The sequence below is a fragment of the Xyrauchen texanus genome, chromosome 1, assembly GCF_025860055.1.
Source record: "Xyrauchen texanus isolate HMW12.3.18 chromosome 1, RBS_HiC_50CHRs, whole genome shotgun sequence".
Lineage (NCBI taxonomy): Eukaryota > Metazoa > Chordata > Actinopteri > Cypriniformes > Catostomidae > Xyrauchen > Xyrauchen texanus.
Window position 1 is genome coordinate 4043429 of NC_068276.1, and position 15148 is coordinate 4058576.

General features: G+C 45.2%; 1 protein-coding gene across 1 annotated transcript in view; it reads left to right on the forward strand.

Annotated features, from left to right (window-relative positions):
* The window catches only part of LOC127620854 (uncharacterized), a 103094-nt gene that overhangs the window by 38495 nt on the left and 49451 nt on the right, over positions 1–15148 (forward strand). The window contains exons 3-4 of the mRNA XM_052094205.1: positions 13878–14255; positions 14740–15093. Of these exons, the coding sequence (XP_051950165.1) occupies positions 13878–14255; positions 14740–15093 (732 nt within the window). The remainder of the gene's footprint in view (positions 1–13877; positions 14256–14739; positions 15094–15148) is intronic.

Here is a 15148-nt window from a genome sequence, read left to right on the forward strand (position 1 = left end):
AAACCTCTGATATCGCTGTTTAACGAAATGAGAGAGGTGCCACAAATGGCATCCCCGCGTATACAGAGGTGGGCAGTCACACTGTGTGGATACGAGTACACCATTGTGTACAGAGCTGGTAAAGAGCACCAGAATGCGGACACGTTGAGCAGGCTGCCATTGATGGAAGAAGGAGTGGAGACTCATGCGGAGGAAGAGAGAGTGTTGCTGTTGGAAGAAAATGATGTGCCTCTAGTAAAAGCAGAACAAGTGAGGAAATGGACAGACAAAGATGCTGTTTTGGCAAGAGTACGGGAATATGTTCTAAGAGGTTGGCCCAAGAAGTTGGAGGATACAGCTTTTCAGCTGCATGTAAAAAAACAGGACGAACTCAGCATACAGGAAGGATGTGTGTTATGGGGGGCCCGTGTAGTGATTCTGCCTCCGGGCCGTGCGGCTCTTCTAAGACAGCTACATCAAATCCATCCGGAATTACCAGGATGAAAGGTCTGGCACGAAGCTATATGTGGTGGCCACACTTGGAAGCATTGGTCAAATTGTGTGCAGTCTGTCAGGAGAACAGAAATGCTCCGTGAACGCGCCACTGCATCCGTGGGAGTTGCCAGAGCAACCGTGGAAAAGGATTCACATGGATTACGCTGGCCCGTGGATGGGTAAAATGTTCTTGATCTTGGTAGATGCCTACTCAAAATGGATTGAGGCTTATCCGTTGAACAAGTCTACATCCACAGTTACCATTCAGTGTTTAAGACAAACCTTTAGCCAACATGGGATACCAGAAGTAGTGGTGTCAGATAATGGCAGTTGTTTTACCAGTGCTGAATTCCAAGAATTTATGGAAAGAAATGGCATCAAACACATAACCACAGCACCTTACCATGCATCTTCCAATGGTCTGGCCGAAAGGGCCGTTCAAACATTCAAAACACTGATGATTCCATTGAAACAAAGATATCAAGAGCTCTGTTCAGTTACCGAATTACGCCACAGTCTACCACTGGAAAATCACCTGCTGAACTGCTGTGTGGAAGGAAACTGAGGTCTACACTGGATCTTATTCATCCTGATTTTAAAAGTCAAGTGCGTAACAAGCAATTGAGACAAAAATGGTACCATGACCAACATGCAAAAGAAAGACATCTTGTAGAGGGAGACCCAGTGTATACTAAGAATTTCAGCTCGGGTCCTACTTGGATTCCAGGAACTGTTCAGAAAACGACTGGTCCTGTCTCATGCACAGTAGCATTGGGAAGTGGGCAAGTCGTGCGCCGACATATTGATCAGGTGAGAGACAGGCATGTTGCAACGTCCGTAGCACCAACATCAGAGTTGTTAGACACTTCATTGCCAGATGTTGACATTCCAATGTCATCTACAAAAGACTCAGGTTCCTCCTTCACTGAGGAAAGTAATGTAAAACAAAAACTGGGAGATACTTCTGAAGTGGTTTTGTCAGAAACTTTCCTTGGAATGGAAAAACCTGAGTTGAGAAGGTCTACATGTACTAAAAAGACTCCCAGCTATCTGAAAGATTATAATTAGAGTAGTGGTGTGTTCCCCAGCCGCAGGGTAAGAATGCACCCTGGAACTCATTGGGATGGAGGTAGTCTACCCAAAGTCCCTAGCTCAGTTCTGTGAGATGTTCATATATATATATATATATATATATATATATATATATATGTAAAAAAAAAAAAGAAAAAAAAAACTTTGAAAACATCCTGTGTTGTTATATTCTGATACACATAAGAATACTACTGGTATGTGTCAGGGTAGAGACCAGGAGATCGGAGGTAAGTGATTCAAATATAGTTTATTAAAAGTATTGAACGGAAAGGTAAGTATCAGGTGACTTTTCAGATGCTGGTTCAGTGAGGATCGTTCGTTGCACAGAGAACAACAGGTAATCCCAGTGACTTGGATAGTAGAACATTGACTCTGTATCAGTTCGTTAACTCCTTCTCTTTTCTAGGAGCAATCGGGCCGGCTTGATCAGATCTCGAACAAGAGTTCAGGAATCAGGTAGGTGATCTGGAGATGGCAGAACAACAGTGCATTGGTTATCATGAATCAGGTAAAAGAACGGAATACTCAGGTTCACAGGATCGACGGAGAAATCAGGACTCAGGGAGAAATGGTCTGTTCCTGTTGGAGGCTTGACAAAGACTGGATACAAGGTGAGTGTTTTTATGAGTTGGCTGATGAGGTGATAAGTGATGACCAGGTGTTTGTGATTTAGAATTCTGGGGAGAGTGATCTTTGAGTGGTGGACTGCAATGAACTTGACTGATCTCTGACATTACCCCCTCCAGAGTCACGCCAGCTGACCTAGTACCTTGACGTCGTGGGGGTCTACCTCGGGTCGTGGAGCAGGCCTTTCAGGATGAAGTTCGTGGAATTCTGTGAGTAACATGGGGTCGAGGATGTCCTTCGAGGTACCCAACACCTCTCTTCTGGGCCATAATCTTCCCAGTCTACCAGATATTCGAGTTGACCCCTACGACGTCGGAGTCCAGGATTTCTCTAACAGTATAGATGGGGTCGGCTTCAATGGGAGGTACTGGGGGTTGTCATCGTCCACTAGGTCTGTGGAGGAACAGGAACAAGTGGATGATGGGGTTTCAAGAGTGAGACGTGGAATGAGGGGTGGATGCGATATTGGGCTGGTAAACGGAGCTGGTAGGTGACTGGGTTAAGTTGTCTTACAACGGGAATGGACCAATGTATCTCGGACTTAGTTTACTGACAGGGAGTCTTAGACGGATGTCTCTGGTCGAAAGCCAGACCAGTTGCCCAGGCTGATATTCGGGAGTGTTACTGCGGTGAATGTCTGCTAAGTGTTGTTGACGGTTCAAGGCTTGTTGGAGATGATGATGAGTTTGGTTCCATACCCTCTCACTGTTTTGGAACCAAGTGTTAACTCGCGGGGACTTCAGATGACTCACCGGACCATGGAAACAATGGTGGTTGATAACCCAGTACACATTGAAATGGTGTTAGATTCGTGGAGGTTTGTCGAAGGGAGTTTTGAGCATACTCTGCCCATACAAGATATCGGCTCCAGAGATGTTGATTCGAATGGCAGAAAGTACTGAAGGAAACGACTGACATCTTGTATTTTCAGCTCCGCTTGACCATTTGCTTGTGGGTGGTACCCTGATGTTAAACTCACTGTAACATTCATTAGTGCAAAGAAGGCTCGCCACACCTTGGAGATAAATTGTGGCCCTCTGTCTGACACAATATCCTCCGGGATGCCAAAATTCCGGAAGACGTGTTCCATCAATAGCTCTGCAGTCCCGAAGGCTGTGGGTAAGTTCTTGGGTGAATTAATTTGCAGGCTTTGGAAAAACGATCAATAGTTACCAGGATACATGTATTCTCGTCTGAGGGAGGAAGGTCAGTGACGAAGTCGACTCCAATGTGCGACCAAGGTCGTTGCGGGACTGGCAGAGGCATGAGTTTTCCAGTGGGTAAGTGACGAGGGTTCTTGTTCATGGCACAGAGAATGCATCCTTGGATGAAAATCTTGATATCCTGTAACATGTTGGACCACCAGTAGCGAGTTTGAAGAGTGGAATAGGTCTTATTAACTCCAGGATGACCTGTGCCGACAGACGAGTGTGCGGAGGAGATTAGAGAGGTACTGAAATTCTTCGGTACGTATATCTTTCCGATAGGACATTCTGGAGGACTGGGTTGGTGTTGAGACATTTCAAGCAGTTGTTCATTTAGGTCCCACTGAATGGGATTGACAAACATTTTTTCGGGAGTATACTCTCAGGTTCTTCGTGGGAAATTTCGGGGCATGGAGACGGGACAAGGCGTCTGCTCGGACGTTCTTCGAACCCGGACGATAGGAGATCTGGAAATGGAAGCGAGTAAAGAAGAGTGCCCATCTGGCCTGGCGTGGGTTAAGTCTCCTTGCCTCTTTCAAGTACTGCAGATTCTTGTGGTCTGTGAGAACTAGGAATGGATGTTTGGCTCCTTCTAGCCAGTGTCTCCACTCTTCTAGCGCAAGTTTAACGGCCAGGAGTTCTCGATTACCAATATCATAGTTCACTTCTGCAGGAGATAGCTTGTGGGAGAAGAATGCACAGGGCATGGGTTTAGGTGAGGAAGCAGAGTCTTGTGACAACATCGCTCCTACTCCTGTTGTAGAAGCATCTACTTCCACAATGAACATCTTTTCAGGGTTCGGGTGTTGGAGTAAGGGGGCTGTGGTGAATGCAGTTTTGAGAGATTGAAAGGCATGTTCAGCCTCAGTGGTCCAGAGCAGTGTTTTCGGTTTTCCTTTTAGTAGAGAGGTCAGAGGAGCTGTAAGCAGGCTGTATTGATAAATAAATCTTCGATAGAAATTCGCAAATCCAAGAAATCGTTGTAACTCTTTGACAGACTGTGGAGTGGGCCAGGAAGTAATGGCTTTGGTTTTACGATCATCCATCTCTACTCCTCTTTCACTGAGGTGGTAACCGAGAAATTCGACTGAGGTTTGATGGAAAGAGCACTTCTCTGCTTTCAGGAACAGGGAGAATTCACGTAGCCGTTGGAGTACCTGAGAGACATGTTGCTGATGCTCCACCAAGTTTCTGGAGTAGATTAGAATATCGTCTATGTAGATTATGACAAATTGATTCAGGTAGTCTCGGAAAACTTCATCCATGAAACTTTGGAAAACTGAAGGGGCGTTGACCAGACCATACGGCATGACGAGATGTTCATAGTGTCCTGCTGGAGTGATGAATGCAGTCTTCCACTCGTCGCCCTTTCGGATTCGAATGAGATTGTATGCACTTCTCAAATCCAGCTTGGTGAATATCTTGGCTTCTCGAAGTTGTTCAAGTGAAGAGGGAACCAATGGGAGTGGGTAACTGAACTTGACGGTTATCTTGTTTAAAGCTCTATAATCTATACACGGATGTAAACCTCCATCTTTCTTAGGGACAAAGAAGAAACTGGCGGCAGCAGGTGAAGTAGAGGCCCGAATATAGCCTTGTTTTAATGCTTCTTCAATATACTGTTTCATGGCTTCTTGCTCAGGAATAGCCAGAGAGTAGATTCGCCCCTTGGGGATGGATTCTCCGGGAATCAGATCGATGGCACAATCCCATGCTCGATGAGGTGGTAACTTGGCAGCCTTGACGGGGTTGAATACATCTGAATATTGAGAGTAGCATGAAGGAATGGATACCGACAAGTTGTCTATGGGGCTTTCAATAGAGGTTGAATTCATCGGGATGGTGTCGGGCAAGTTGGCGATGGGCGATACGGGGTGTTCAAAACTCATGGACGAGCACAGGCAACCCCATTTCAAAAATCTTACCCGATTTCCAGTCAATGTTAGGTTGATGTCGTATAAGCCATGGACTGACCAAGGATGATATCAGTCTGGCTATTCTCAAGTACAAAAGGTTCAAACAGTTCATGGTGGGTATCTTCAATACAGAGTAGAATAGGTTTAATTCGAGACGTGACATACCCCTGATTAATGGTTTCACCCGTCACTGCATGGATGGCGTATGGCTTGGAGGTGGCGGATTGTTGAAGTTGGAGTTTCTGACAGAGCTGCCCGGAGATGAAGTCTCCTGCTGACCCGAATCCACAATGGCTGTAGCAGAGACATGGAAACGTGTAGATTTCAGAATCACAGATATCGATTAATGGAGCTGATACAGAGGCGGACGTGCAGACAGAACTCACAAGCATTCTAGGAGGTCGTGTAGGGCATGAACGAAGAAAATGTCCTCCCATTCCACAATATAGACACAGTTTTAACTCTCGATGGCGAGAACGTTCAGCTTGGGACAGTCGATAGTTATCCACCTGCATCTTCTCGACAGTGACTTCGGAGGGTCGTTTATCGGGGTACTGAGGTGGTGAAAAGGTGGGTTGCTGGGCTTCGCGATAGCAGCCTTGAGATCTTTGGTGCACACGGAGAGCTTGCTGTATGAATTTCTCGACCCCCAGGCTATCATCATAAATCGCAAGTTGAAGGCGGAGTGCAGGATTCAAACCACGTCGGTAGATGGAAATGAGCGCCTTTTCGTTCCACCCACTGGCGGCGGCTAGAGTGCGGAATTCCAGTGAATATTCAGCAACTGACTTCTTGCCTTGGTATAATTGCAATAGCTTGTCACTGATGGATGAATCATCTACTGGACGCCCGAAAACTTCTTTGAAATGGTTTATAAATTCTTGTACAGAGGAAGTAACTGTAGATTCCTGCAACCACAAAGTTTCAGCCCATCTTAATGCAGCTCCTGATAACTGTTGAATAATAAAAGCAACCCTCGACTTTTCAGTGGGGTATAACTGGATTTGTTGTTCTAGAGCGAGCGAACACTGTAACAGGAAACCGTTGCAATCCTCCGCCCGGCCGGAGAATGGCGCTGGACGGGAAGTTGGATTGGCGAAGCAAACCAGAGAAGGAGCGGGGTTTACGGAAGTACTGGAAGCTGGCTGACTGGGATTAACAGCGGCGGCTGTCGGTTGTGCAGGGTTATCAACATTACGAACAGATTCCATCGCGTTGTTTATCTTCCTTTTTTCGGCCAAGCCTTCTGTCAGGGTAGAGACCAGGAGATCGGAGGTAAGTGATTCAAATATAGTTTATTAAAAGTATTGAACGTGAAAGGTAAGTATCAGGTGACTTTTCAGATGCTGGTTCAGTGAGGATCGTTCGTTGCACAGAGAACAACAGGTAATCCCAGTGAATTGGATAGTAGAACATTGACTCTGTATCAGTTCGTTAACTCCTTCTCTTTTCTAGGAGCAATCGGGCCGGCTTGATCAGATCTCGAACAAGAGTTCAGGAATCAGGTAGGTAATCTGGAGATGGCAGAACAACAGTGCATTGGTTATCATGAATCAGGTAAAAGAACGGAATACTCAGGTTCACAGGATCGACGGAGAAATCAGGACTCAGGGAGAAATGGTCTGTTCCTGTTGGAGGCTTGACAAAGACTGGATACAAGGTGAGTGTTTTTATGAGTTGGCTGATGAGGTGATAAGTGATGACCAGGTGTTTGTGATTTAGAATTCTGGGGAGAGTGATCTTTGAGTGGTGGACTGCAATGAACTTGACTGATCTCTGACAGTATGGATAAGGTTAATCTAATTTTGGACTATCAGGGGGAAGGGGATGTAGTGAATGTAAGTGTTATATGTAGTTTGACCAGCAGAGGGCGCTCTACCATCAGACAATCAACATTACCAGAGAGTCTGTAATACAGAAGGAGAGTTTCAGTTGTGTTGCTAACTACCTTGTTCATGTGTTCGTTAACTGTGGAATAAAAGACAGTTTACATTTCCCTCTGTGTCTTATGGTGAGCTGCACGCAAGAATATTACAGTCACGATCCCCTGTTGTCTGCCCCGTGTTTCACCTGTCACCTGTTTTAAACTACATTTCCCATAGTTCCCTGCCCTCATCACTGCCAGCAGTCACTCATTGTTTTCACCTGTGTCTCATTTAATCATGATTATCCTTGTGTTCTTAAGCCCCGTTGTTTGCTCAGTCTTTGTCGATCGTTGTTTGTAGATGTCTGGAAGTTGATGTTTTGCCCTGTTCACCCTGTTCGTGTTCCCTGGACGTTTTTATGTTTTGGTTTAATTTTTCCCATCGTGGATGTTTCCTTTGTTCCTGTCTGTCTTGTTTTCACTTTTGTTCAATAAAACCCGCATTTAGATCCGCATTCCTTGTCTGCCTCCTCCTGCAATCGTAACAATTAGTTATTTGTGTGTCATATTTATGTGTTGAACAAATCTGTGGTGGGGTGGATTAATCAGGCTAATCAAGCCTCAGAGAGGGATAAAGGCCGACTGGAGATGGCAGTGAGACAGAGAGAGAGTTTACGGGCAGCTAATTTATATTATATGATTTATATTGTCAAGCCAGTTCTCGCCTCGTCCTTTCCATTAATCCCTTTACAAATTCATGGTTTAAATGAGTAAACTAAGTGAGTGTTGGGGGCCAATGTTTAAACAAAATGATTTAATATACTTTATAAGTTTGGTGATAAAGTCTTTGAAGTCATCCTGAATTAACTGTGGAAATACTGTACATGTAGATGCATTGTCCTTTGATATTTGGCTGATGAAGACCTTTGTTGGCAATTAATTCATTGTTCATTTATTCCATTTTAACAAATTTGATCATCAGCCATCTGTTATTTTTTTTTCTGGATTGGCGTTCCCACGATATATAATATTTTAGATTTTTTTTTTACTTCTTTAAAACGGCAAGTAAAATAATCCCAGGTTAAGGTACAAGTTTGTGAATCTGAACTGTCTATGAGCCATTGGCTTAAATTTTCTCAATTTCTCCGTATGTGTGAAGATGTTGGTAATGTTAGAAGCTTCACAACTTCAGATAACGCTGGCTGTTGCATATAGACCGGTGGAAAGTAACGAAGTACAACTTCTCATTACAGTACTTGAGGACATTTAAAAATAATATTTTAAATAAATAAATAATAGTACATTTATTTGTACTTGAGTTGATTAAAAATGTATTAAAATGTATTCAACTGAGCTACAGTTATTTTCACCACACACACACACACACACACACACACACACACACACACACACACACACACACACACACACACACACACACACACACACACATGTTGGTGCAGCTATCCTTATGAGGACTCTCCATAGACATAATGATTTTTATTCTGTACAAACTATAGATTCTATACCCTAACCCTAACCCTACCCCTAAACCTAACCCTCACAAAAAACTTTCTGCATTTTTACATTTTCAATAAAACATTGTTTAGTATGATTTTTAAGCGATTTGAATTATGGGGACAATAGAAATGTCCTCATAAACCACATTTATAGCATAATAACCTTGTAATTACTAATTTGTAACCTAAAAAAATGTTCTCATAAACCACATAAACAAGCCCACACACACACACACACACACACACACACACAAATATCTCTGAATTTTTTGAACATTTTTGTGAAGAAGAAATCGGCACGTTATAAGCGCTAATATAAATCATTTTATGAACTAAATTGTGCTGTGTGCAGGGCACAGCATCATGAGCACATTACTGTTCACTGAAACTGACAAAAATATCCCTAAAATTCACAATATGTTTGAAATATGTTCCCATGTTTTATTAGTAATATCTGATATAGTTACAGCTGCATACATTGCGATCTTCTTTTGATTTTTTCACTGAACATCATTCTATCAATCCGCATCAATCCCGGGGTATAGTACTGCATTCAAATCTGTAACCGTTCGCTCCTCTTGTTCAAAAGAAACTTTCCTAACAGGTAACACTCTCACTCACAGTGCTGTACTGTACCTGCCCTGTCTCACTTGCTAGAGGTCAAAAGTGTGCAAGGGATGGATGTTATATAAATAAGGTAAGAAAAATCGCAAAACATAATGTAACCAAATGCTTCAATTTACTTCATAATAATATCTAAATTTGTTACATAACTATAATGTTAATTAAGACTTTATTATTACAGCTATAATACAATAATACAGAACAACCACTTTTAGTGTTTGAATCAATCGTATCATTCACTAAACACTATGTGATACCTCAGCATGAACCTCAGCATGACTTTCCCCCAGAGAAGTCTCACTGGGGGAAATGCGTACTTGCACAGCCCCACGGGCCAGCTGTGTGCTAGTGCGTCTGCCCCGAGGGGAGCCTCTGTTCGGGCATACCAGAGTGGGCAGTGGGAGGTCCCTCGGGAGGCAAACAGATCTACCTGGGCCTTGTCGAATCGTTCCCAAATCAGCTGGACAGACTGGGGGTGAAGCCTCCACTCTCCACTGGGCAAGCGTTGTCGTGACAGAGCGTCTGCTATCACATTGAGTTTGCCGGGGATGTGATTGGACCTGAGTCGCTGCTGGCTCAAAAGGAGGAGACGACGGGCGAGTTGCGACATGTGTCGGGAGCGAAATGCCGCCTTGGCGATTTATGTACGCTACCACAGTGATGCTGTCTGACCTGACTAGGACATGTTTGTCCCGAACTAACGGGAGGAACTTCCGCAGGCAAAGAAAACAGTCGGAAACTCTAGGCAATTGATATGCCAGCGCAGTGGCGTGCCTGTTGCACACGGCGCCCCAACCCAGTCTGGAGGCGTCGGTCGTGACCAGGACACGTCGGGACACCTGCTGCCCGTAGAAAGCAGAGGTCTGTCCAGGGTTTGAATGTCTGGCGGCAGGTGGGGGTGATCATCACATGGTGCGTGCCGTGGCGCCATGCTCGTCTCGGGACTCGAGTATGAAGCCAGTGCTGAAGCGGTCTCATATGGATCAACCCCTGTGGCGCGACTGCCGCGGAGGATGCTATATGCCCCAGGAGCCTCTGGAAGAGTTTTAAAGGGACCGTTGTGCCTGGCCTGAACTTGGCGAGGCATTTCAGCACCGACTGCGCACGCTCATTGGTGAGGCGTGATGACATTGAGACTGAGTCTAACTCCATACTGAGGAAAGGAGCGAGCTTGCTCTTTTCTCGGTTGACCTGAAGCCCCAGGCGGCTGAGGTGCCTGAGCACCTGGTCTCTGTGAGCGCATAGTAACTCTCGGGAGTGGGCCAGTATGAGCCAGTCGTCAAGGTAATTGAGTATGCGGATGCCGGCTTCTCGGAGCGGGGCAAGAGCTGCCTCTGCGACTTTCGTGAAGACGTGAGGAGACAGAGATTGGTACGCCTGGCCGTCGAACGCAAACCGTAGAAAGGGTCTGTGTCGAGGCAGAATTCAGACGTGAAAGTAGGCGTCCTTCAGGTCTACCGCTGCGAACCAATCTAGATGCCGGATGCAGGTCAAGATGTGTTTCTGTGTGAGCATTTTGAACGGGAGTTTGAGCAGAGCCCGGTTGAAAACTCGCAAGTCCAAGAACTGGCCGACTGGGGAACAGTCGTGGGGGTGAGGGAGGGGGTTCCGCGTCCAGCATGCTGGAACTGTTGAACTGTGGCGGCAGAGTGCCGTGAGAACGGCATTTGCGGGCCAGGTGACCCAGAGACAAAGGAAATAGCTCTATTATTGAGAATTTGGGTACCGCAGCCCCGTATGGGGGGGCGGCAAATGAAATGAATTCAACAGAATATTCTCCTCCCGGCCCTCCACCGGGGGACGGAGTGGTCTTACCAGCTCCGGAGCTAACATTTCGGGCTCTGGGTCGAGCGTCTCAGGAGTGCCTGGGAGCCTTCCGGGTCCTCAAGGGGGTCCGTGAGACGGGGGGGCGTCTGCTTTCTGCGGGGTGCTTGACACTGGGGCTGAGAGCTGGGCTCGGGTTGAGGCGGAGCAGGCTGTTCCTTAACCGCAGGAGGACGCCCTCGGCGAGCAGATGGGGCATGGCCCTTGGCGGCAGACCTGTGGCGGGGCAGGATGTGAGAAATGGCCTCCGTCTGCTTCTTCACCGTGGAGAACTGCTGGGCGAAATCCTTGAAGGTGTTGCCGAAGATGATGAACTGGGAAACAGGGGCGTTGAGAAAGCGAGTCTTGTCGGTCTCACGCATCTCGACCAAGTTCAGCCATAGATGACGTTCCTGGACCCGAGTGCCTGCGCAGTGACCTTCGTGGCTCTGAGGGCGAGGTCGGTCACTGAGCGCAGTTCCTGCAGCACATCGGGATCAGGGCTACCCCGTGCAGATCTTTGAGCGCCTTGGCCTGGTGGACTTGCAGGAGGGCCATGGCGTGCAGGGTGGAAGCGGCATGTCTGGCGGCGCTGTAGGCCTTCGCGGTCAGCGAGGATGTTGTCCTACAGGCCTTGGAGGGGAGCACAGGGCGACCCCGCCAGATGGTAGGGTTTCCGGGGCATAGATGGAGCGCAACAGCCCTATCCACCTGGGGAATCGACGTGTAACCGTGGGCCGCTCCGCCGTCGAGGGTAGCGAGAGCGGATGAGCGAGTGGCTTTGTGACGGGTGGAGAGGGGTGCTCTCCACGATGACGTCAGCTCATCATGCACCTCCGGGAAAAACGGGACCGGGGGGCGAGGCTGTGAGCGACGCCCAGACCCCAGGAAACAGTCATCCAACCGCGATGGCTGTGGGGAGGATGGAAGGTTCCAATCCAGCCCCACGCTGGGGGCGGCCCGGGAAAGCATGTCGGTCACCTGCGCATCAGCCTCACCCTGGGCGTGCTGGCCCGAAGGCGGCAGCCCAGGGGAGTCATCAGCGTCAGATGCCACGCTCTCCGATGCAGCCATGGTCATGCCCTCGCAGTGAAAGCATGAACCATCCACAAACGCAGCCTCAGTGCAGACACATGAGACAACGCCTGTGGCCATCTGAATCGGAGAGCACTCTACCGCATCCAGGAACTATACAGGGGCGGAAAGGCATCTTTAGAAAGACGCGTCCTGAAAAGAACGTTCAACTCCGCTGTGTATTGCTCTTTTAGTGAAAATATACACTTTTAAAGAAAATCACTCTTTTAAATAACTCTTTGAGTTTGGTTTCTGCATTGTCGAAGCGCCCAGGGGCAAACTACACTGCCGTGCAAGGAAGGAGAAAGCCGTTGTAATGCGCCGTCAATCCAACAGCATGCAGAGATCAGAGGAATACAGGAACAGGTGTGACTCGTAGCAAACAGCATGCACAACCATTGGCTCCGAAGAAAATTTCTGAATGAACTCGACGTATTTCCTCGCCTTTATACCCGTATGTCCGGGGGCAGGGTATGCAAATACAGTCTGCCAACTTCTCATTGGCCTTTTTTCATAGATCAGAGGCATATTCTGCACTCAAGAGAGACCCCTAGTGTCCCTTCTCCGACACAACGTCAAGAGAGCGACAGACGAGGAACTGTACTCTCTCCACCACTGGTGTAGACGGATGCATGTTTTTCTCATGCATTTAATCCAATTATGTGTTTATTTAAACCAGTATGTTTTCTTTTGATGAGGGAAATTAGTACACAATCATGTAATATTGTTATTTGAACAGAGTGAAGTTGTGTTTTTAAGTGTTGTTCAGAAACTGCTGCCTCTCATTTCAGAACACATTTTCGGGAGGGGCATAAAAAAATACATAATGTGAATGGATTGTCCATGTTTTTAATTCAAGAGTGTAATATACAATTAGAGGCTCACTAATGCCACCAATTGCATTGTATTTAGGTAGGTTGTCGGAGGCCAGGTTGTGATTCTGCACACCTAGCCCCTAATCAGGCTGATCAAGTCCGAGAGGGATAAAGGCGACCAGAGACATTTCTGATGGGCTATTTATGTGTTATGTCAGTGTGTAAATGCAGTGTTTACACACCCATCTCTACAGACATCCCTTATCTCGTGTGAATTGAAAGTAAACATTACAGGCATTTATTAATAATCTACAGTCAGACATTTGTCTAGAAAACTAATGACGTGTTTTTTTTTTATATTTTCCCCAGCAAAGGAACACAAATAAAGGTTTACATTATTACAAAACAATTGTAGACTTTGTGCACATTTTATCTTTTTTTTCTAGGTACAAATTCAGTGATGTGCCTCAGGGACATGAACAAAAAATGCAGTTTGTTAGATAGAAATTAGACATTCTTTTATGATAAAGATTAATGCACTAATTATTTTAATTTACTACAATGGATGCATCTTGTAAAAAGCTTTTAACATTTCATTTTATTGAACCACCACTTTAAAAAGTCTGGGGAACTGAAATATTACAGAATCCCAAGAATGACACATTTTAACAAGCTCAACAAGCCACGTGATAAGATGTGGATTGACGTCTTAGACGTGGAGGCAACAGATTCATCCTCTGCCACCCGGATTGAGGGGGGGAATTATGAATTGTTTTCATTTATCATGATATTTATTTGACACATTTCAACTACATTTGATAATAAAGTCATTTTTTTGTGTATATTTTTTTCTCTCTTCTCAGCTGTCTTCAGTTTCTCTGCATGTGTTGCACGTCAGTATCACTTTGTGAATCAGAATTTGAACTGGACTGAAGCTCAGAGTTTCTGCAGTGAGAATTACACAGATCTGGCCACCATCAACAACAAGAACGACATTGAAGAACTGATGAAGACTGTGAATGTTCAAAGTGTTCAGCATGTCTGGATCGGACTGCACAGGACAGAGATTAAAACATGGAAGTGGTCTCTGGGTGACCCTGTGTTCTACACAGGAAGTGATTCACTGAATCAGAACTGGAGAAACTCTCAATCAAACGGTGATGGTGACTGTGTTTATATGAATAATGGAGGATGGTATAAAAGTCAATGTTCTGACAAAACCTCTTTCATTTGCTATAATGGTGAGTGCAGCTGTGTTTGATCACAACAAACTGAAATGTGTCACATGAACATTATACAGAAGTATTAATATCTGTTATTATGATAAAACTGACAATACTTTATTTTTTTTAAACATGGTTACCACTGGTTGACTTTTTGTCTTCTGCAACTTATTATTTAATTAATTTGTCAATGAGTTAAAAGTAATATAAATGAAAGGGTAGTTTAATAAAATTATTTTGGGAAGCTGATATATCCTGTGGTGTGTCATGCTAAACTTTAGAACGTGGAATACTTGTACAATTCATTTATCACACCACAGGGCCATTTTAAATGAACTACTGAATGTAAAAACATGATTAAAAGTCATGAAAATCAAATGTTGAGCAGTACAGGACTGAAAATACACACTTCCATTTACAAAAATCTTAACCTACAAACTCGATGAAATAAAGTCCATGGACACATTATTTGTTAACTAATCAAAATCTTTCTCTCATACAGACAGCAGTGAAGAATACATCTTTAACAGTACAGACATGAACTGGAGAGACGCTCAGAGTTTCTGCAGAGAGAAACACACAGATCTGGCCAGTGTGAGGAACCAGAATGAGAATCAGATGATTCAGCAGATCATTAAAAATCACACAGGAAGTGATAAGAACGTCTGGATCGGTCTGTTCAGAGACTCATTGGAGTGGTCAGATCACAGTGAATCCTCATTCAGATTCTGGACACCTCAAGAACCCAATAATAAAGACAATGCTGAAAACTGTACAGTGATTTCACTCAAAGACCAGCGGGGGAAATGGGAAGACTGGCGTTGTAATAAAACCTTTTCGTTTGTCTGTTATGAGGGTGAGTAGATTATCTCACACTCAAGTAGGGTTGCAACGGTATGAGATTTTCACAG